This window comes from Oryzias latipes, chromosome 20, assembly GCF_053564925.1.
Source record: "Oryzias latipes strain Hd-rR chromosome 20, Olatipes_Hd-rR_3.1".
In the NCBI taxonomy this organism is placed as follows: Eukaryota; Metazoa; Chordata; class Actinopteri; order Beloniformes; family Adrianichthyidae; genus Oryzias; species Oryzias latipes.
The window spans coordinates 18743553-18764843 of NC_136256.1; the positions used below are offsets into that span (position 1 = coordinate 18743553).

The 21291-nt window shown below is 38.6% G+C and overlaps 1 protein-coding gene across 4 annotated transcripts in view; it reads left to right on the top strand.

Annotated features, from left to right (window-relative positions):
* The window catches only part of cntnap2a (contactin associated protein 2a), a 365138-nt gene that overhangs the window by 206079 nt on the left and 137768 nt on the right, over positions 1–21291 (top strand). For all 4 annotated transcript variants that reach the window (XM_020712697.2, XM_020712695.3, XM_011488837.4 and 1 more), the window contains exons 12-15: positions 1530–1636; positions 6263–6382; positions 7329–7444; positions 9310–9394. In XM_020712697.2, coding sequence (XP_020568356.1) covers positions 1530–1636; positions 6263–6382; positions 7329–7444; positions 9310–9394 — 428 coding nt within the window. The remainder of the gene's footprint in view (positions 1–1529; positions 1637–6262; positions 6383–7328; positions 7445–9309; positions 9395–21291) is intronic.

The window sequence follows — 21291 nt, forward strand, 5'->3', positions numbered from 1 at the left end:
TCTAGTCACAGAGATAGAACACATCTGCACTATTTAACGGCCTGATTCTCAGCATGCTTTTGGAAGTAAGCATTATGATAGGATCCCTGCGGCTCGTATGCGCCACTGTTTGTTTTTCTTTTGGCTCAGCTGGGCTTTCGGTTCGTCTTCATAACTGCCTCATTCACGAACAGTGGTTCAGGATATTTTAATTATACTGTTTGTGCTTAAAGACGTTTGCACAAGGGCCTCTGGGTCCATTTCCTCCAGGACTGTTAAAACGACTAAATTACAGAACTTTTGAATTCTCTGGATTTGTTTACTTTCACTTTCTCTCCTCATTTAAGCAAAAACAGAAACCTGAAACTTGAGAGAAATAATTATTTAAAACTTTATTCTATTGTCCTAATTCTCTAATCACAATAGCATAGGTGCTTAGACAAATATTTAGTGTCATTGAAATTGTCTTAACAGAAAAACATTCAATTCAAATCAAAAGTCTACATGCTATGGTCATACCAGGCATGTGATGCACATCTAAGAACACAATGAACGCGGGTTTTAGCATACGGTGTTCAAATTGCACTGTCACTGCCTGATAATAGTGCATGTTCTCACAGTTGGACAAGGCTTGGTGTGAAAAGTCAAAATGATGCAAATCTCTCGAATCTTGCTCCAGGCTTTTTCTTTCACAGCTCTAAATATTTGAAAGACTTGGCGTCATGTATGTACCCGGGTGCAAACCGAAATAAGTTAATTTCTCCTTCATGATCAAATTTCAAACTGTTTGGCACTTCTGGGAATTAAAAAAGAACGTAATCCATATGTCACTCGTATAGCCAAATTCCTGACTAGTTCTACCAAGTTGAACTTTCAACGTGCATTTAATGGCTGTGTGTTTTGTACGTAGAGCCAGAAAACAGACTTAAAAACTTGTGTAGTGATGCTACTGTTTACTAGCACATCTCCGCCACCTACAGTGGAAAGAGGTTCAATGCAAGTTTCAAAGCGGCGCAAATCTTTGAATCTTGCTTCAGGCTTTTTCTTTCACAGCTCTATTTGAATTATATTAAAAACAGGATGTCATATTATCACGGCCAGGCACACACCGCAATCACAAATCTTTCCCCCATGAAGTTCACAAAGGTTGGCACTTCCCTGTGGACGCAATCCACACGTTACGACCCAATCCAGATCCCTAATTGGTCAAAGTTCAGCTGTTCAACATTCAAGAGGTTGAACTTTTAGCGTGCGTTCACTTAAATGTGAAAGTTTCCAACGCAGAAGCCGGAAAAGCAAGTTTGCGGGCGTTCACATTGAAAGTCGCTGCCTGAATGCCAGTTGCCACGGCTGGCAACTGGCATTCAGGCTTGAGTTAATTAAATCCTAAATGAAGTTGTAAAAAAAACATCAATATTTACACATGTGAGACTTTTTCCAATGCATATCACCTGATGAATGTAATAAGAATGTCATTCTGTGCATGCTGTGAACAATGGTTGTGTGGCAACTGTTTTGTTTGAGACTGTTTGTAATGTCCTCCTCTGCAGATGCATGCCTAATCACTGTGAACATGGAGGTCGGTGCAAGCAGACCTGGGAGAGCTTCAGTTGTACCTGTGATGGAACAGGATACAGTGGAGCTACCTGCCACACTTGTAAGTTTGTGAATGTGTGAGAAACTTGGCCAACCTTCTTTTATTATTGTTTTTTTTTTCCTCCTCTCATCTCTTCAGCGCCACTACTATGTCTCTCTTGTGTGCTCATATTTGATTCGGCCTTCTGCTCTTTGCCTTTGATTGATTAAGCCTCTTCACAATTCTCTATGTGGAGACAGTTGAACTTTTGAAGTGTTCAAACGCCAGGCTTGTCCTATCACACTGTGTTTTGTTCCCGTCAGAGAAAAAGGAATCTGGCTCCCAAAGCACCAGCACACAAAAAAAAGAAGCGAGTCAGTGTAATCTTTTTTAAGGCTTAAAAGTTTGAGAATGTCATCTCTCCTCCCACAAGTCACAAATGTTGCTCCCTTTTTAAAGAGAGAAAGTGAAAAAGCTCAAGCTACACTGTGGGTTTAAAAGATAAGTTTGTATCCAAGAAGTATGACAAAGTGATTGCAATGAGTAATTTTTCTGCACATCAAAAGATTAGCTGACAACAAATAGATAGAAGGTAATAAACACAATTAAAATTTAAAATACAAGACAGTACTGTTAAAATGTGTTTTTCCCATAATTCCCTGCTTTTATTGTAAAAATGTATATTCAAATCTTTAAATCAGTGTTTTCTTGCTTTATTCATCTTCGCAACAAAAAATATTTTATGTGCATTAAAATGCCAATATTAAGAGGTTATGCAAAGTATGGGCAAATTTGTTGAATGCAAACTTTGCAATAGCTATGAATAACAAAAGACTGCTGAAAACGTGCATGTGATTTTAAATACATGCTCCAGTTTAAAAAAAAGCAAAGAAAGGCCAAATCTGAGGGCCAGCCAATAAAATGTGGGCAGAGGGATTGGATGAGGGATTTTCGGCGTGAAACTTCTAACAGTTGGCATGCTGGAGCTGGTGAGTGGCCAGTTGCTGGCCATGGATTTATCATGTGGCTTAGAAACAAGACATATCCATAAAATATCATGGATTCAGGGGTTTCCTGGAAAAAAGAGCCATAAACCAAAAAAAGGGGGATTAGCCTTCCACTGAGAGAAATGGCTTGTTGAAAGACTTCTTGGCTGTTGATGTTCTGTATAATTTTATCCTCCATGGTTACATTATTGACCCCTAAAGTGACATCTCACATAAAAGTATATTGAAAACTGTAAATCAATATTTTTTGCCCAAAAACCAGTTTTAAAAGAGTAATGGAATAATTAAGTTTTGAGTATAATACAAACCAATAGGCACTCGTTGTTAAAGTTAAAGTACCATTAGCTGTCACACACCTAGGTGTGTGAAATTTGCTCTCCGCATTTGACCCATCCCCTGAGGGAGTGCTCGGGAACCCCCAATCCAACTATTTAACCCTTGTGCTATCTTGGATGACCCCACCCTTACATTGACGTGTTCTTCCTACCATGAGAAAGGTGGATAAAGGTAGAAAGACTTCATGTAATCCATGGACACCAGTGAGGTTTACAAATCATTGAAGAAAAAAGGTTCAGCGCACTGAGCGCACTTTCTCTCCATGTGCTTTGAGTTTTTGTACAATATTAGCTACACCTGGCTTGTCCTGACATGTTTTGTTTTGTTCTACTTCTTGAATATGTGGTAAAGGATCTCATTTATCCAGGTGGTGTTGTGTTGAAGTTGAGTCATAGCAACTGCTCTTAAAATCTTCTTGAATTCATTTTTTGATTTGCAAATATTTTCTCCATGAGGCAAGATTATACCCATCTGAAGAAATCTAAAACTCCATTGGAAATTTGGGTTCTTCCCTTATGGAGTGAAGCAGTTTATGTAGGTTTGGGTGAAACCCAATAGTGAAATCATGTTTGTTACCCTTGTTCCTGTGGATGGTTGGTCCTCTGGGAGTGCAGTTGGCTCAGACCGATCAAAGCTAATAACTAATGACAGTGGTTGCACCCCTAGTTCCTCCCTGGCTTTCAACGCCTCATTACATGCTCAAACAAGTCTCTGGTTCTTGGACAAACCAGCCATCATCCACCCAAGAGTCTCACTTGACTAAAGAGGGCTTCATTAGTGGAACGTGGACTGAAATGTATACAACAGTATACACCACTACCCCTTCCTTGGGTGCCTTCACCTCTCTATATTCCACTGCATTCCATAGATATTGTATTTTTTTGGCACCCTCGCACACCAAGATTCCTGGCCAAAAACTAGCTGCCCTTTGGCCAAAGAGTCCTTTTGCAGATTTTGGTCATGGGGTTTTTTCCATTATCTTTCTGCTTCCTGTGACCAACCCTTAGCCACCACATAGAAAACCCACAACCAAGCCTGGGAGTCTTGTTTCTTGTCCAAGCATTAAAAATAGTGGTGACTCACCAGTTGAGTAATGCATGGTAGTGTTGTAAGCATACAGCAGTTGTGGCAGGCAGGAGTGTAAATATTGCTTGTGGGAATTGGGCAAAGTATACAGCAAGTCATGTGATTAAACTGCTCAGACAGCCCATTAAAGCTGGATGGTATGAGTTAGTTTCCAATTTCTCAATGGCGCACAATGAGCACAATTAGAGAATGAGAACACCTTCAAAGCTCTGACCCTGGTTGAAAGGGTCTGGCCTGGCACCCCAAACTTGTAAAACCATACCGTGACTAACACCTGAGCAATAGTTGAGGCACCGTGGTCACATCTGGTGACGGCAAGAGCGTATTAACCAACACATCCATCATCATAAGAAAATTATCCTATCCACTACCAGTGGTTTCCAAAGTGGTAAAATCTTTAGCAGGATCAAGTTACTTTGGCCATCTGGTACTGGTCACGTTGAATACACCAGTCTTTCAGTTTGGTAGCCAGTAGATGGCAGATGTACTTTACTGAAGCTGGATACGTTTTAAAATCTATCCTGTTGGAAATGAGCAATTCCTTTTGTTTCATTAATGTCATCAAACTGATCATGTATCATTGCTTCATTAGGCTTTAACTTTGTTGGTGAGCTGCTCGATAAAATAACTATAAATAAAGCTGTTTTTGATGATGTTTCTATCTTAGAAAGTTAACTTTACAACATCAGTCCTTTCAGTAGGGAAAATAGCCAGTATCATATAAAGAATAATCCAAAACAAAAACAACCAATGATCCAGCTGTCAGGAAACAAACACATGGTGAAGAGAAATAGAAGACACGACAAATCAAACAAAGAGAGAGTTTCTTTCAAAAGTCCTTGTTAAGGCTCTCGTGTCACTCAAGAAAAGTTTTGCTCCAAGTTACATTTTCATTTCTCTTTGAAGAGCAATTCTTCCATCTGTCACATCACAGCCTTTCAGTGTGGAGATCAACACAAACCTAACATCAACATGTTGCAGTGTGCGGGACAAGTCATTTCTTCTTGACAGGCAATGAATAGATGTAACATAGTAGCTGAAGCAACCATTTGAAATAGAAAATAATTTAGTTTTTTTAACACTTCAAGAAATTCTACTAATTTTTAATTATAACACAATAATTTATTAAATGCAGGATCTCTCACATCTACTGGATCCATAAACAAAATCATCAATAAGTATTGTGCTGTTTACACAAAGGGGGAGTCAGAGAGGTGGAAATTTCAAAAGACTGCAAAAAAGGAAAAAGAAAAAAAACTTGCAGAGTTCAAAAAGGTTTGGGACTAAAATTTTCTGGAAACAACCACTCACAATTTTATTCGGATACCTATCATACAATGGCAAGTTTCTCACCCAAAACAATTACAGACCTGTTGGTTGGATGCAGTAGATCTATTTGTAATCAAACTGAAGTTACCTTGTAAGATACCAATAGTGTTTCCTGAACACGGGTCCAGGAATTACTACAAGTCCAGAACCAAGTATCAGTTTTCAGCTTCACATTGTCACGCCTCTGCCACTGCTAATGTATTACCTAGATCAAGAGAACACGTGAACATACTCACAGAACCATGTTACTGTGTGTATTTGAAGTTGGACAGGTTTTCTTTATAAAGACATCATGTACTGTGTTTTTCCGGTGCTTGGGCTTTCAGATTTTTTAGGAGCGTTCCATGCTTGCCTGACCTAACACTCTACTTATCTGTGTGCTGACCTGATGAATTGGGCAGAGGTGGGAATGAATCATTTGCCTCCAAACTTCTGTGTCTTTTTAAGGTTTTTAGCAACTGAGGAGTTCATTTCCAACCAAAGAATATTCCATACCATCAACCTACTCTGATTTATCTGCTGTCATTTCTCCATCAGCCTTTGGCTTGTATCATGAATCAACACCAAAACTTCTCACACAAGAGAATCAATATACTTTAAAGATAAGACTGCAAATGTAACAAAATATGTCTCCATGACAATCAGCGATGGGTTGGAAAAGTGAAGCTTGGCGAAATTATAATTAACTGATTAAGGTTTTGGCTTAAAATCACCCCTTAGCAGTTCTGGGTACACATTGTCTTCTTTTTTATTTTTATTTTTTAGTCTTTTTTGGACCACTCTCATAAAAAATATCAGCAAATTGTTTTAGGAAAAGTAATTCCCTAAAAGTGTTTTATATATAATTTTTTTTTTCGGTGTTTTGGCACTTTAAAAAACTTTTCATCTGGTTTATTGATATTCTTCCTTTACCATGGCTTATGTTTACCTCTCTTGTCCTATGCTTTAGCTGTCTACGAGCCTTCATGTGAGGCCTACAAACATATAGGCAAGTCCTCTGACTCTTACTGGATTGACCCTGATGGCAGTGGACCACTTGGCCCCTTCAAAGTCAATTGTAATATGACAGGTGGGTGATGTAGTAATCTCTGTCAATATTTTCTTTTCTTTTTTTTGATTTGAAGTTATTTTTACCCATTTTCTTACTCAGTGTAAAACGAATGACCTGTGAAGAGAAATACAAACTTTGCACTCATTCTTAACCTCAGACAGCAGCAGCCGTAACCTACTATCCTCTGGGTTTCCATGGCAACAAACTCACATCCACTGACATTTAGGGAGCAGCCAACAGATGCTCAGACATCAACACTGACACAAAGAACGTATATAAAACAAAGCTGTTATGCAAATGTTAGAGTGTTTATGCATTCCAAGTGACACTTGTGTCATTCAACTACCCACATGCAATCTTCTGAACACACACACATAAACACACACACAGTGGAATAAATAGATAGTGTGGAACGGTGGAACAAGCAGTCAGAGCAGAGGCAAGACTTTTAATGAAATGTCACTGCACCCCACTGGCTAGCCCCTTAGTCACGCTTAATGGCATGCACACACACCTTAGAAATGTTAAGAGCCTTCCTTCTCTACACACATGCACACCCCTCAGAGACCTGAACACACTTGCACACAAACATGCCCTGAATGACAGTTCAAATGAACAAGGAAATGTCTGAGTGACTGGTCCGTAGCATAACACCACACAAGAGTCTATTAAACCTCCAGGACTGTGACTCAGATTAAACGGGAAACATTTTGTTTACACAACAGCTAAACATGTGTGTGTTAATACAACAGCATGATTATAAATCACTTTAAGGCAGCAATTCAACCCCACCAGGTTTCGTGTTTGTAGTTTATTTGTTTTCACACTTTAAACTTTATATTGTAATTCAGTCATAAATAAAGTGTATTAAACCAAAAATAGTGTTTATGTAATGATTTTTTACTTTTCCTTAATTAAGCTTTTCTACACTTACTCACAGATGTTTTGTACTTTTTATGCTCAGAAGACAATGTGTGGACAACAGTGGTGCACAACCTTGCACCAAAGACTGCAATCACCGGCTCCAGTAGAGAGAGGCGCACTGTTCTGCAGGTCAACTACAGTGCCTCCATGGAACAGGTCAGACACATGGTCATGCCTTCTACACATACAGTTCCTACAACATGACATCTTTTTAAGTGCAGCATCAACTTTAAGTTTGAACGATCCTTGATTTACATTTCAGAAAAAGTATCAAAGAATTATATTTCCTATTTATGATTGATTGATTGATTGATTGATTGATTGATTTCTTTGATTTACATTTACATTTTTTCCCTTTCACAGTGTTGAAGTTTTTAACAATGTATGGTTTTTAAGTGGTTTTATATGTTACCAATCATGTTATTAGCATGCGTGTTAAAATTCAGATATAGATATACAATAATAAATACAGTGTTTAAGTACAACATCTAAATGAATGGTATAAATAAGAGGTGTAACAATTAATCGATGCATCGATTTATATTCCTACAATCCAACCAGATTGATCTGTCTGAGGCAAGTTGCTTATTAAATAGACCAACATTGTCATTATTTATTTATTTTTTTTAAATGAAAGGAATCGATTATATCGATCTTGGAAAATAAAATTTAGATTGAGACATGATAGGTTTAATTAACTAAAACGAAAAAAGTGCCATCACAGCAGACAAGCCACATATCATGGCATCAAAAAAGGATCAAGCCATCATTACAGTCCAAAGTGTGGAAACATGTTGAATTTTCCAAAGACATGTGACCATACAGTGTGGAAGAATTTTCTAATAATGTTCTGTTTGTGTTAGTTTTATCTGAGAAAACAATAGTGGGCTGAACATTATGAAACTAAAATGTGAATGTATTTTCCATTCATTCTTATTTACGTACTATTTTGTGCACATATTTAATTTACACATAATTAATATGTATGAAACACAAGGAATCTGGAAAACTTCACCTGCACTGTTCAGTACCCAGGTGTTTATCTCTGAGTCACACTGGTTGAATGTTTGGCTAAAGATCAGAGTTTTGTTGTTCAAAATGAATCAATATCGACTATGGACTGCATTGGCAACACAAATTATGCTATGAATGGAATTGTTGCTAAAACAAATTGTTACACCACTAGAATAAATAACAACCTTTGTAAAGACTGGTTGAATAAAGTCTTTCTTTGGAGGTAGACTTGCAAACAGGAGAATTGCTTTTAATAAGCAAACATTACGTTGGTGGATTTGATCTCTGCTGGAATGATTTTAAGCAGCTTCTGTGTAGATCCCTAACTAATTAAAACAGTAATAAAAGTCTGACAATCAAGGTTGTCTCCGACGTTACGTAATGAGCAAGAAACTTAAAACCATGAATAAAAGTTGTTATAATCCAATTCCGATTGGATGATTTCAGTAATGCCAGATTAATTCAAGTGCATTTTATTAATAGCCTATACAAGTGACCATGTTTCCTGTGTGGTATCAGCTGTTTTAAAAACCTGCACCAAGAGTGCAAACTTGCCGAAGTATCAGTCCTTGAGATGTTTAATAAAAAATAGCATAATGATAATTTAAGCTTATGTCTCCATGCCTTGTCAACTGCAGTCCTTCTACATAAAGCTCAGACTGACTGTATCTGCTTTCCCATATCACAGAGTCGATACCCTAATCTTTCTAGTGAGAGGATATAGATTGTGGCTGTCACTCTGAATCTGAAGCAAATTTAACTTTACAGGTTTTATTCCTGGAATGTGTAATTTTCTGCTATGCAACATTACATAGTTTCAGTAACATGTCAGGTTTAAATATTTTTTAGCTCAGTTTTCAGACCCTACAGTTAAAGGAAGCAAAATCAAACCAACATTTTTGTTTTGTTTCTCTTTTTCTTTTTTTTTTGTCTTTTCATATTGTCTATAAAACAAATGTGTCTGGATGAATAAGACGAGGTGAAAATCCACTTGCTTGTGTTTTCAGGTGACAGCGATCACCACCAGTGCAGAATACTGTGAACAGCAAATTGCCTACAGCTGTCGCATGTCCAGACTGCTCAACACTCCAGGTAAAGTCACGATGGCATCTTTATTCACCACTGTCTCAAACTCGAGGAGACAGCATTGATAAAGATATACAGGACGATTGCTTTTTTCCTAGAGTCCAGCAAAACATTTAGTTTTGGAGAAAAGCAGAATCTCTAACAGTTAAAAAAAAAGTGAAGAAAATAGAACACCAAATGATTCTGTATGACTAAATGACACAAAAATATCAATATTAGTGGAATCTTAGTAACTTAACTCATCTTTATTTTATCTTTAGTAAGTAAGTAAGTGGCCTTCATTGAAATACGCCCTTGAAGTCTAAAAACAGGAATACACCATTAGGCCTTCACTTAGTATCAGTCAGAAGAATTACTGTTTTTTTTTACAACTGCATTTTAGAAGTGAATTTTTTGTCTTTCGCCAACTGAGCTCATAAACTACACATGATTTCCAGAAAGAATGTGATTACCTTGAATTTGTTGGTTTTTTGGGGGGGAATTAGCCTAAATTCCCCCAGCTTGCATACACAAGCTGCACCTGTCTACAAGCCACATGTTGAAGCCACACAATTAGTATGTCACTAATTATCCTACCCCGAACGCTGTGTGACTACATACAGTCTGACAGAAGGTGAAGTTCACAGCATTTTAGCCTATGCAATTGAACACACCCACGAACAGCCAAACAGCATGGATGTCACTTCTGCTCACAGGCCCCTCAGTCATGGTGAGGAACTTTACACCCACGATTCCCCACTTCCCATGAGTCTTAGGGGCTTAAGACGGGGCTAACCCCCAGGTCACCACACTGTGTTGTAGATTGAGGATGTATATGTGCTGAAACCGCGCGTGTGTCTAAAAAGGGGCAGGAAGTGCGTGCAGCGGAAGGAGGGGAGAGCGCGAGTGCAGTGCAAAAGGGAGCGAGAGCAGCGAATGTGTGTTGGGGGGGGGGGGGGGGGGGGGTTATGTTTGTTATACAGAGTGAAAGAGAACTGTAATAAATGAAGGTTTCCCCAGAAGAAGATGAACGATTCTTTATTAACCCACTCTGGAGGCTCTGAGGGGAAAACAACCGAAGGAAAGGTTCAACACATGATATGTTTACAAAGAAAGACGGTACACAGAAAGAATTTTTAAAGTTTTAATAATATACCTGAGCTTTTCTTTCCAAACAGTGCCTGTGACACGGCAGTAACACAGCAGCAATATTGGAAGTAACAGGGCTGGTTAAAAAAAACATACCGGTAAAAGTCACTGAAAAACATACCGGTGAAAGTCACTGAGAGGAGTAGTAACTTATAAGCGCCTCTGCGGCATGTGCAGAGGCACAGAGACAAGCGTTGCGCAGCGCATGGGCCAGAAGTTTCCTTCCACTACAGTTACACACCATAACACACCGCTAACAGGGTTGGTTTAAAAAACATGAATGTAAAAGTCACTGAGAGCTTTCTTCATCTTCCTCCTGTGCACTGAAACCATGGAAGTCTTCCTTCTCAGTGTGGGATTGGAATAGCGTCAGACATTCTTGGCCACACACTCTCTCAGTCTCTCTTTCGTTGTTGTCAGTGTCACTCTGAGGCAAATTCACTCCTGAGCTTGCACTGTCCTCTCCGTCAAGCAGCAGACCGGCTTTTCCAAACCCGTTGGTGTTGGTGGATTTTTTCACACTGCTTTTAACAATTGCTTTTAACTTGAAAGCTGCGTCATATTGTAATGGCGGTCGCGTGCACGGTGGGTCTAATGGCACCAAAGGATTGTGGGATGCGGCCAAAGTAGGGCTGAGCATGGGTATTTCTTTTCGTTGCATCATGACTGAGGGGTCTAAGAGCAGGAGTAACTTGCATGCTGTTTGGCAGCTTGTGGGGGTGTATAAATTAAATGGAACTGTTGTCAGAAAGGGGATTATACATTTGGCTACCTCTTTGAGACTGCTTGAGGCAGCAATATGTACATCAATTTCTCCACGTCCCACACTTACCTTATCATTGAATAAACCGCAGGGTCGAAAGCGTGTGACAAAGTAGCGGCTTATAGTCCAGAAAATACAGTAGGTATTTCTACCAACTTGTGAATTAGGTTGATTGCGTGTGGTTTGTCTCTGAAAAGAAGCAATCGATTTTTTGCTGTGACTTAAAAACTGCAGCAGGGGTTTTAACACATATTTTGTCAAGAAAAAGAAACATCTTCCTGTTGTGTAGTTTTAGAATCAAGTAGGCATGTATAAAAGTCTATGTGGTCCTCTCTCCATGCTTATTCTCACCTACAGAGATGAGAGCTTTTCATGAGACTAATACGTTTACTGTAATTGACCTCCTTTCAATTGTGTATTTTCCTGCACAGGAACACACACACAAGTATCAATTTTTTTGCACATGAACCAGCACACTGGAACCCACCTTGGGACAAACGTTGAAAACAGGAGCCTTTTTGCAATTTAAGTGATTGATATGGGAGTGAGACAGAAGAGCACAAGATTTACTAGACCTTTGTGTATAAATTTATTTATATTACTGTATTTATGAGATCCACGAACTATAGCTACATAAAATATTTGGGATTTGACATTTTAAAAAGGACTGGAATGCTAATACACGTTATTTTAAATCACTTGTCTGACTGATGATATAAGTAAGAACAAAGGATCACGTATGAAACGAGTGTGTGTGCTTTTTACTGAGCTAAAACATCGGAAATCACGTCTTCATTCAGGGTTCTTAAGCTCGGTCAAAGATTCTCCCGCAGCTTCTCTCCTGCTTTGTCCGAAAGCTGTCTGTGTGACAGCCGCTTCCGTGGTGTTTTTGCATCTATGTGACCCACTTTGAAGGGTCACTGTCCCGCAAAAATCCAAAAGGGAAAAATAAAACATGAAATAAAATCAGGGGACCTTATTTATTATTATTATTGTCGCTATGAAAATAATAAAAATATCAATTCGGTAAAGTTTGAAACAAATACACAGATTCAGATTTTCAGCCTCAATAACTCTTCTGATAAAAGTTCAAATGTGAGAGTGAATTACAAATGCATTTAAAAAAAAAAGGTAGTTTTTTTTTCTGCCTTTTGATGAAAAGTGTTCTCTTCCAGCTGTAAATGCAGACACGGCAGCAAGACGTCAGCAAAGGGACCGTCTACAAAATGCAAACTCTGAGCAAAGACCATTCTGTAAAAATCAATATTTTTTAAAAAAATGAAAAAAAGTCTACATTTACATGAGCTGGTAATGAAGACGCGTCAGCGTATTCATGCCACAATCAATATTTTGTGAAAAAAGACATTCTTTTTTTTGTATAAATATTTTTTTCAAAATATAATAACGATATGAATCATAATAAAGGTGCTCATTAGTTCTGAAGATATTGAAGCTATTGTCACCAAACCTTCTGTACTGGTGACAGTAGCTTCAGTTATCGTCAGAGCTATTGAGCATTTTGGACCATACATGATCCATATTTATATAAATACAATTCCTATAAATAAAAAAAGTAATTTTCTGTCATGATCTTTGTTGTCATGTGATGTATTGTAAGTTAAAGTGTTGTGAGTTGTTCTGTTGTGTTGTGAGTTGTTGTTTTGTGAGTTAAAGTGTTGTGTAGTGAGTTATTGTTTTGTGAGTTATTGTTTTGAGTTAAAGTGTTGTGTTGTGAGTTATTGTATACTGAGTTATTGTTCTGTGAGTTGTTGTGAGTTAAAGTGTTGTGTAGTGAGTTATTGTGTTGTGAGTGAAAGTGTTGTGTTGTGAGTTATTGTGTTAGGAGTTAAAGTTTTCTGTTGTGAGTTATTGTTTTGTAAGTTATTGTGTTGTGAGTTAAAGTGTTGTGAGTTGTTTTGTGAGTTATTGTTCTGTGAGTTATTGTGTTGTGAGTTAAAGTGTTGTGTTGTGAGTTATTGTGTTGTGAGTTAAAATGAGTTTTTTTTTTTAGTGTTGTGACAAACTGGTGTGTGTTATTTTGTGTTGTGACCCTTTAGGGGCACCGTTCAGCAAGACCTTCATTAACCAGTTTACTCCTCATTTATTGCCTTGCAAGTTAGGGAAATTCAATTACCCGTCTGAAATGACAGAGAAAGTAGGAGGAAAAACATTTACCCAAAAATGTGCTTCATAAATTACATGTCAGTTCTCATCAAATTACATTGTCAACAGCGTTCCCACTACCATGCATGCACACATGTCCACACATGCAACTTTGACCAAATCTCATCTATTAGACATGGCTTGGCATTTTGAAGCTAGAGAAATCATTAAATACAAATTAGATTTTTCTAGTGAGAGTCCCAATTTAAAACTCGGAAAGTTTCAGTTCTGTGCTAGTCTTTACTCACTTGTTCCCATGATCTTTGACCACTTCACCCACTCATCCTGGGCAAAAAAAATCTGTAAACACATGAAAACACCAGTGCAGTTTCCCTTACTATTATTACTTCTTCCAATGCTTTTCCCTCATTTTTTGTGCATTGACAGGCCTAATTTTCTACTCAGCTTTTTTTTTTTTTTTTACTTATTCAATATTTGTTCTATTTTACTTCCATCTTTTTATTTTTTGCTGTTCCAGTTTTGCATTTTCCGTTCTACTTATCTGCTGCTTCTTCCTCTCACCTGCTGGAATTCTCTTTTTGTAAATGTTGTAATCCCTGATTTTTAGCAAACATTTTAGACAAACGGATATGTGGAGAACAGCATTTAGCATTTACAAGTGCATTGCGGACTGGGAAACCATCCAGAGTGTACCCGACCTTTGCCCCAACAGTGGGTACGATAGGCACTTGATTGGTGGGTTTGAAAAAAATGGATGGATGGATGGATGGATGGATGGATGGATGGATGGATGGATGGATGGATGGATGGATGGATGGATGGATGGATGGATGGATATCTACCTGTTGCACAGACACTTCACCAACAGATTACGACAAAGAAATAAAAAGGTATTTGTAATTATCTCACTACAATTAAGTACAAAAACGTAGAGGGAGCCACTAGCAGGCGGACACACTGTCTTCTTAATACATATGCAAATGCAGCAAAAATTAAGAATATTATGTTAAATGGGCTATTTATTTTCTTCTTGTAAATGGTTTCATGTTTTTTAAGGAACATGCCTTTTTGGAATCAGCAGGCCAGCTGTGTATGTAGGTTAAAAAAATGTCCTAAATCTCCTCTTTCAGCGCCAAACAGCTTATCTTGCTGGTGTTATTGACTCTTGTTTGAGCTTCTGGTACCTCCAGCTGCTGCCAATTAGGTGAACTGGCAGCATCTCTGAGCATGGGTTCTGCTGCGGCGGTTAGTTCCCACTTCAAGAATCAGCATGTCACATTTGATTGATCCGTATGAGGCTTGTCTGATAGGAAAACGTTAGTGTGTCTGAGTCTGAAACTCTTCTCCAAACAGAAATGCCACATTCCCAGGAATGTTAGAGGTGGCAGGGATCCTAAAAAGACAACACCCCAACAAGACTGTTTGCTTTCAAGGTGTGTGTGTGTGGGGGGTTGTGATATGTCCAATCCAGGACAAACTGCACACAGTCAAACTCTGACCTCACAAAGCTGTCAGGATGTCTATCCCTTCCTCGCCAGGCTGTTTGTGCAGCAAGAGACTTGAACATATGGGGGTACATATTGTTTTCCAATGAGAATGAGATTTTTGCTTGCTAAAAATAAACTGATGTCCCCAATCAAGTTTATACCCCTGCAATACTATCTCTGGATAGGATGTCACCTTGCAGCTGATGTAACTAAATAGAAGAGAAATGCAAAAACCCAGCAATCATTAAGAGCTTTAAAACCCACAACTGCATTTCCTGAGCTCCAACAGCAGTCCTGCTTAATGTGACACAGATTAGATGATAACCCAGATATGCACACACACACATGGAGTCATTATTTATTATTGACATGTGCACACACAAACACAAAGATAAAGAAAAATAGAATAAAAAGAGTTTTTGTTAACTTGTGAAGATTCATGTCTGTCTTTTTCTGACTGTCTGTCAAGCAACTAAAAGAAATATTGGAGGCATTCAGGAATAATAAGGGAAGAACTTTTCTATCTAACAAATGATTTCAGTTTAGCTCTGTGTGGTATAAACAAATTTAGAGTCATCTTTAATTTTCATAGTCTAATTAATATAGGTATACATTAATTTATCGTAATTTTTCTTAGCAAATTCCTTGAGGCTGGAATTGCTACCTACTCTAGAAATCGATTCAACTACTTAAATGAAATTTGAAATTTAGAAATCTTTATATATTGATCTGTTTTATAACTTTGTTTCTTAGCTGCTAAAAAAATGTAAGCATCTTTTTCTTTTTTTCTAGTCTGTAAATGTTTGTTTCACAGGAAAAAAATAATAGAAACATAGTACCCATTTCACACTTGAGCTGCACGTTCTGTAAAGAAAGTGACTCCACCAAATCACAGCCTATGATCTCTTAAGTTAAGTATTACACGAAACAAGTTTGTACAAAGAACAAAATATTAGAGGTTAGCCCTGAGTATATGAGATATAAACAAGGACAGAGTTAAGAACATAGGAGAAGATGAAAGCAAAACGAGTGACAAGAAATGAGAAATGAGCGCAGTTCAGGATAATGAGGCTCTGTGTATGCGTGGCGTTGTCACACTACATTTATTGGGCACCTCAGGTCTCACTTGCCTCAAAAGTAATTGCTAAGTCAGCCCCAGTCATATTCCACACGCATACACAAATTCCCTCACACTTGCATTGAACCTAATGACTATTTCCTCGGCACTGTCATGCCACTTGTTTATTTATTCTCTCATGTGTTGCTTCTGTTCATCATTAACCTTTGCGAAAGCAGCAGCATTAGGCAATGACTTCCTTTCCCCTTTGCTCTGGCTTTTATTTCTGCAAAAATAAAAGGTCCTGAAAATGACGCACTGCTGTAAAATGGAATCAAGGCTCTAAAAGTGCCTCACCATGTTGAGTTAAAAAAAGCTACCTTTTGTTTTTAGGCTGTAGCTCCCTCACAGAGTGCTCATTAAAGGCCTACGCTAATGATAATTGTGTTTTTAACATGTTACTGTTGCATTTTTCTCATAATGAAGGACATATAGAAGGAAAATTAAGCTCAAAATAGCATTTCTGAGTATTTCTTAATTCAGGTTGTTGTGAATCAGGAGCAGAGGAAAAAATGCTGTTAGAAAAACATTGTAGCACTGACATAAGTGGTACAATTGGCGCGTCACAAGCTTCCTGCCCCGCTCCCTCCGCATCGGAGGTTGATGCATTATCAACCGGCAGACAAATAGGTCCATGTACAGTGCATTGCAAAAGTATTCGCGCACCCTTGAACTTTTCAACCTTTTGCCACATTTCAGGCTTCATAAAAATATAAAACTGTATTTTTTGGTGAAGAATCAACAACACGTGGGACACAATCATGAAGTGGAACAAAATGTATTGGATATTTCAAACTTTTTGTCAAATAAATAAGTTAGCGCGAGAGCATGTTAACAAATTAATGATGGGAAAAGAGATGGGCTTACTCCGCAACAACTGTTCCACCCGCAACTCAGAGCTGAATTTTGTAATGAACGTCTGCCGCTGTAGACATAGAGACACACGTTTTATAATTTTGGCTAAAAAATAAATACAATTAGAAATGCTTTTACAATTGATCAAAAGATGATTGATCTTTTTACTGGTTTATATATGCTTTTTATATTACCTGAAAATACTTTGGTCAACATGTTTGGTATGTCTTTGATATTGTGTCTGTTTTAAGCAGCCTTGTTTTCTTTACATCCCATAATATCAGCCAGTTGTACCCTGTTCACTGCTCTTTCTTTATAACTCAGCTAATGTTCTGGTTACAATTTCATTAATTTGTAAGGCACTTAAGGCCAGAAGCAAAGAAAGTTGTTGAAAGAGAACAAGTCATGCTTAAGTAAAAGACAAGAAAAGGGATAGCTATTACTCAGGTCCTTAGGCTTCTCTCACACGCTCCCCCCACCTTTTTTTTTTCTTTCTGCCTTCCAGCCTCCTGTAGATTGACTCATCATTAGCATGAAACAAGCACCTATACCGTTTCATTGTTTAAGAAGAGTTAAGAGTCTTTGCCTGTCCTCAAGGTTGCATGTACTTTTTATGCCCCTTCCCATTAATGTCAGAGATAGGTGGAGCTTATAGCATAAGGATGAAAAATTCTAGGTTTATCTGATTTTATACAGTATATCACTGCAAATTAGCAATTTTCAAGCCTTTGAATAGGTTACTGGCGCTGAGAAGAATTAGCAGCTGTGTGATAGTAAGCATTGACTGCATAGGAGAACTGCGAGTGAGTGTTTCAGCTTTTTGGGACCAGCAGGAACTTTCTATTTAACCCCTGGCACAGGGGACCAAGACCTGGCCCCCCTTGTGGCTCCATAGTCAGGCAGTAGCATGAAGGGTCTTGCCCAAGGATCCACACTTAACAAAACTCAATACACCCCCTGGAAATCGAACCTTGATTTCTCCTGTGCCAGCCCTGCACTCCATCATCTGCCAATGTTTGTAGGCAGTAATATTTAAAAAAAATATACATATATATATAAAAAGTGTATATATATATATATATATATATATATAGAGATGTATCTGTTGTAGCCACTCCTCCAGCTTGGGGGTTACCGCCCCGAGTGCTCCAATTACCACAGGCACCACTGTCACCTTCACTTTCCATGCTTTCTCCAGTTCTTCTCTGAGTCCCTGGTATTTCTCCAGTTTCTCATGTTCCTTCTTCCTGATGTTCCCATCGCTTGGCACTGCCACATCCACCACAACGGCTTTCCTCTGTTCTTTATCCACCGCTACAATGTTTGGCTGGTTCGCCATTACCATCCTATCAGTCTGGATCTGGAAGTCCCACAGGATCTTTGCCCTCTCATTCTCTACCACCTTCGGAGGTAGGCGCTCCATGTATGCTTTACCTGCCAGCATCTTACATCCTGCAGTTATGTGCTGGATTGTTTCAGGCGCCTCTTTGCACAGCCTACACCTTGGGTCTTGTCTGGTGTGGTAGATCTGAGCCTCCATCGCTCTGGTGCTCAGGGCTTGTTCCTGAGCTGCCAGGATGAGCACTTCAGTGCTGTCCTGCAGGCCAGCCCTTTCTGGCCATTCTAGCCATAGTCAGTTGGGGCCTTGAGCTTGATGTACTCATGCATCTTGGATGTTTCATCCTGGATAGTGGCTTCTACGCTCACTAGTCCTCGGCCTCCTTCCTTGCGGCTAGCATACAGTCTCAGGGTGCTGGATTTGGGATGGAACCCTCCATGCATGGTGAGAATCTTTCGTGTTTTAACATCCGTGGTCTGTATCTCTTCCTTTGGCCATCTTATTATTCTTGCAGGGTGTCTGATAACTGGCAGTGCGTAGCTGTTTATTGCCCGGGTCTTATTTTTGCCATTGAGCTGGCTTCTCAGGATTTGCCTTACTCGTTGGAGGTATTTAGCTGTTGCAGCTTTCCTTGTTGCCTGCTCCAGGTTGCCATTTGCCTGCGGAATTCCAAGGTACTTGTAACTGTCCTCGATGTCTGCTATTGTTCCGTCTGGGAGTGAGACCCCTCCTGTGTTGACTACCTTGCCTCTCTTTGTCACCATCCAGCTGCATTTCTCGAGCCCGAATGACATCCCAATGTCAGTACTGTAGATCCTGGTGGTGTGGATCAGGGAGTCAATGTCACGCTCGCTCTTAGCATATAGCTTGATATCATACATGTAGAAGAGGTGACTGATGTTGGCCCCATTTTTGAGTCGGTATCCATAGCCAGTCTTGTTGATTATTTGGCTGAGGGGGTTCAGACATATGCAGAACAGTAGTGGGGACAGAGCATCACCTTGGTATATCCCACATTTGATGGACACTTGTGCAAGTGAACTCCATTTTTTATTTAAAATGTAAATCTGACATACATGGATTATTATGGGACATTGTTTTTTGAATAATAAAATCCAACATTGCTTCATATAAAATAACTTTCAGTTCAAATGATGGACAAATGTCATCATCCATTCAGCGTTGTCCTTACATCTTACGGTTTCTGAAATGTTTTCATTTTTCTGTATTTCATTTAGTTTTCTGAAATGTTTTCATTTTTCATATTTCATTTAGTTTTCTGGGAATGAATTTTGTTTTCTGAAATGTTTTTTCATTTTTGGTTTTCTAAGTTTTGGTTTCTGAAATTTTGTTTTGTTTTCAAAGTTTTAATACTGCTTTCTAACTTTTGTTTAAAAATTTTTTATTGACATTGTGATCTTAAAAACGTTATTATATCAAGTGATTTGTTGAATGATTTGCACTTCAGGGCCACTGTAACCCTGTTTAGCCAAGTCTCTACGTGCATAAATGCATTAAGCTGCTACCATATGCTCTTCACCAAGGACACGTCTGCCGAGAGCTGTTCCTAGGATCAGTAAAGGGCACAAACCCACTCCCCTAGGTTAAGGTGGCGGTTCACAGAGGGAAACAATTTCTACAATTAAATCTGATTTACAGTCAACTAAAATGTATTTGTATAATTTTTCTCATTTTTTTCTTGGCTGCTTCTAAAAAAAAAAACTTCTTATTTCTTAGTTACATGCCTTAGAAGGGACAAGGGGCAGTGTCTATCAAAAATTTTCTCCCAGCCCAAATCCCAAACTCTAGCCAAGGTAACAAACTCAAGCCCACACTAAAGCTTCAGAGACAAAGTTTATGTTAAAACATTTTTCTTTTTTCCAATTAACTTAAAACTAATTTAACCTATAACCCACCCCCCCCTTTAACAACAACATAAAGTTTATGTTCCTACAGTTTCTAACCCTTTGTAGTTTCTAACCTTTTTATAATTTTATAGAATCAAAGTTTCTGTTGAAACTTAGTTCTTTCTTTCCAATTAACCTACAACTAATATTTTTTTTATAAGCCTATAACTAATGTCACCCTATAATACCCTAATTTGAAAACGTTCCTACTACTAATGTGTGGAAATGCTTTTACAGCAAGCATCCCTCTGGATCAAACACTGTTTGACGGAAAGGCCTCGCAAGAAACTTTGCCACTGAGCAGAAGAACTTGACCACTTTAGAGTCTTCCGTTAACATGTGTTTTTCAAAGACGTGGAGAAATACTTCCTCTGAAACCGGATCTTGTAAATTAAATCCTTTCAGCAGAAAGTATTCTGGCTGACATACCCTTTTTCTCAGCTCCTTCATTGCTTTTTTACACAGTCTGTCAATATTGACTGTTTTGGTTTTGAAATTGTAACTTTTACAGAGTTCCCACAGCCTGTCATGTAATTTTTGGTACAAAGCTGTGAAGTTTTCTTGGGAACAGTCGGTGTGTGCTCTGAAAAAAACCATAGGAATGATTTTTGTCAGAAACTGGTTCAGCAGTAATTCGCATTTCTCTTCATTCTTTTCCTGCTGCTCATCAACCTGTATCCCAAGATCATGCGTGGGGAAGTCCTCAACTTTAGGTGTTTCTGGATTTTTCACAGTCACCTTTCTTAGAGTCACTTTTTCCCGGGAGACTCTGTGTGAAGAAGTCCTTTGCCTTGAACTGACTCTAGGGGGTTTTGCGACCTTGCTTTTGATCTGTTTCCAAGGACTTGGCATTTTTACCATGTAACGTCGGAAACGCAGGGCCACAAAATCTCCAAAGACAGGATCTTTTCTTTCCAAAAGGGTTGTACAGAAAACTTGAAGTTGAAGCTGAAGATTGCACAAGTCTGAGTAAAGTACCCAATGCAAGCCTTTAAACTTGTCCTCAGTGATGTGCCAGTGAATCTCCTCTGCTTCCTTCCAAAGTCTGTCAAAGAGCCACTTGTGGTGGGTTCTGAAGTTTGAGTCAAGGAAGGACATTCTTTCTTTTTGAAGAATTAAATTAATTAAATCCTCCAGCAGCTTTTCTAGAAGAACTTTGCTCCTTTTTATGATTTGACAAAGT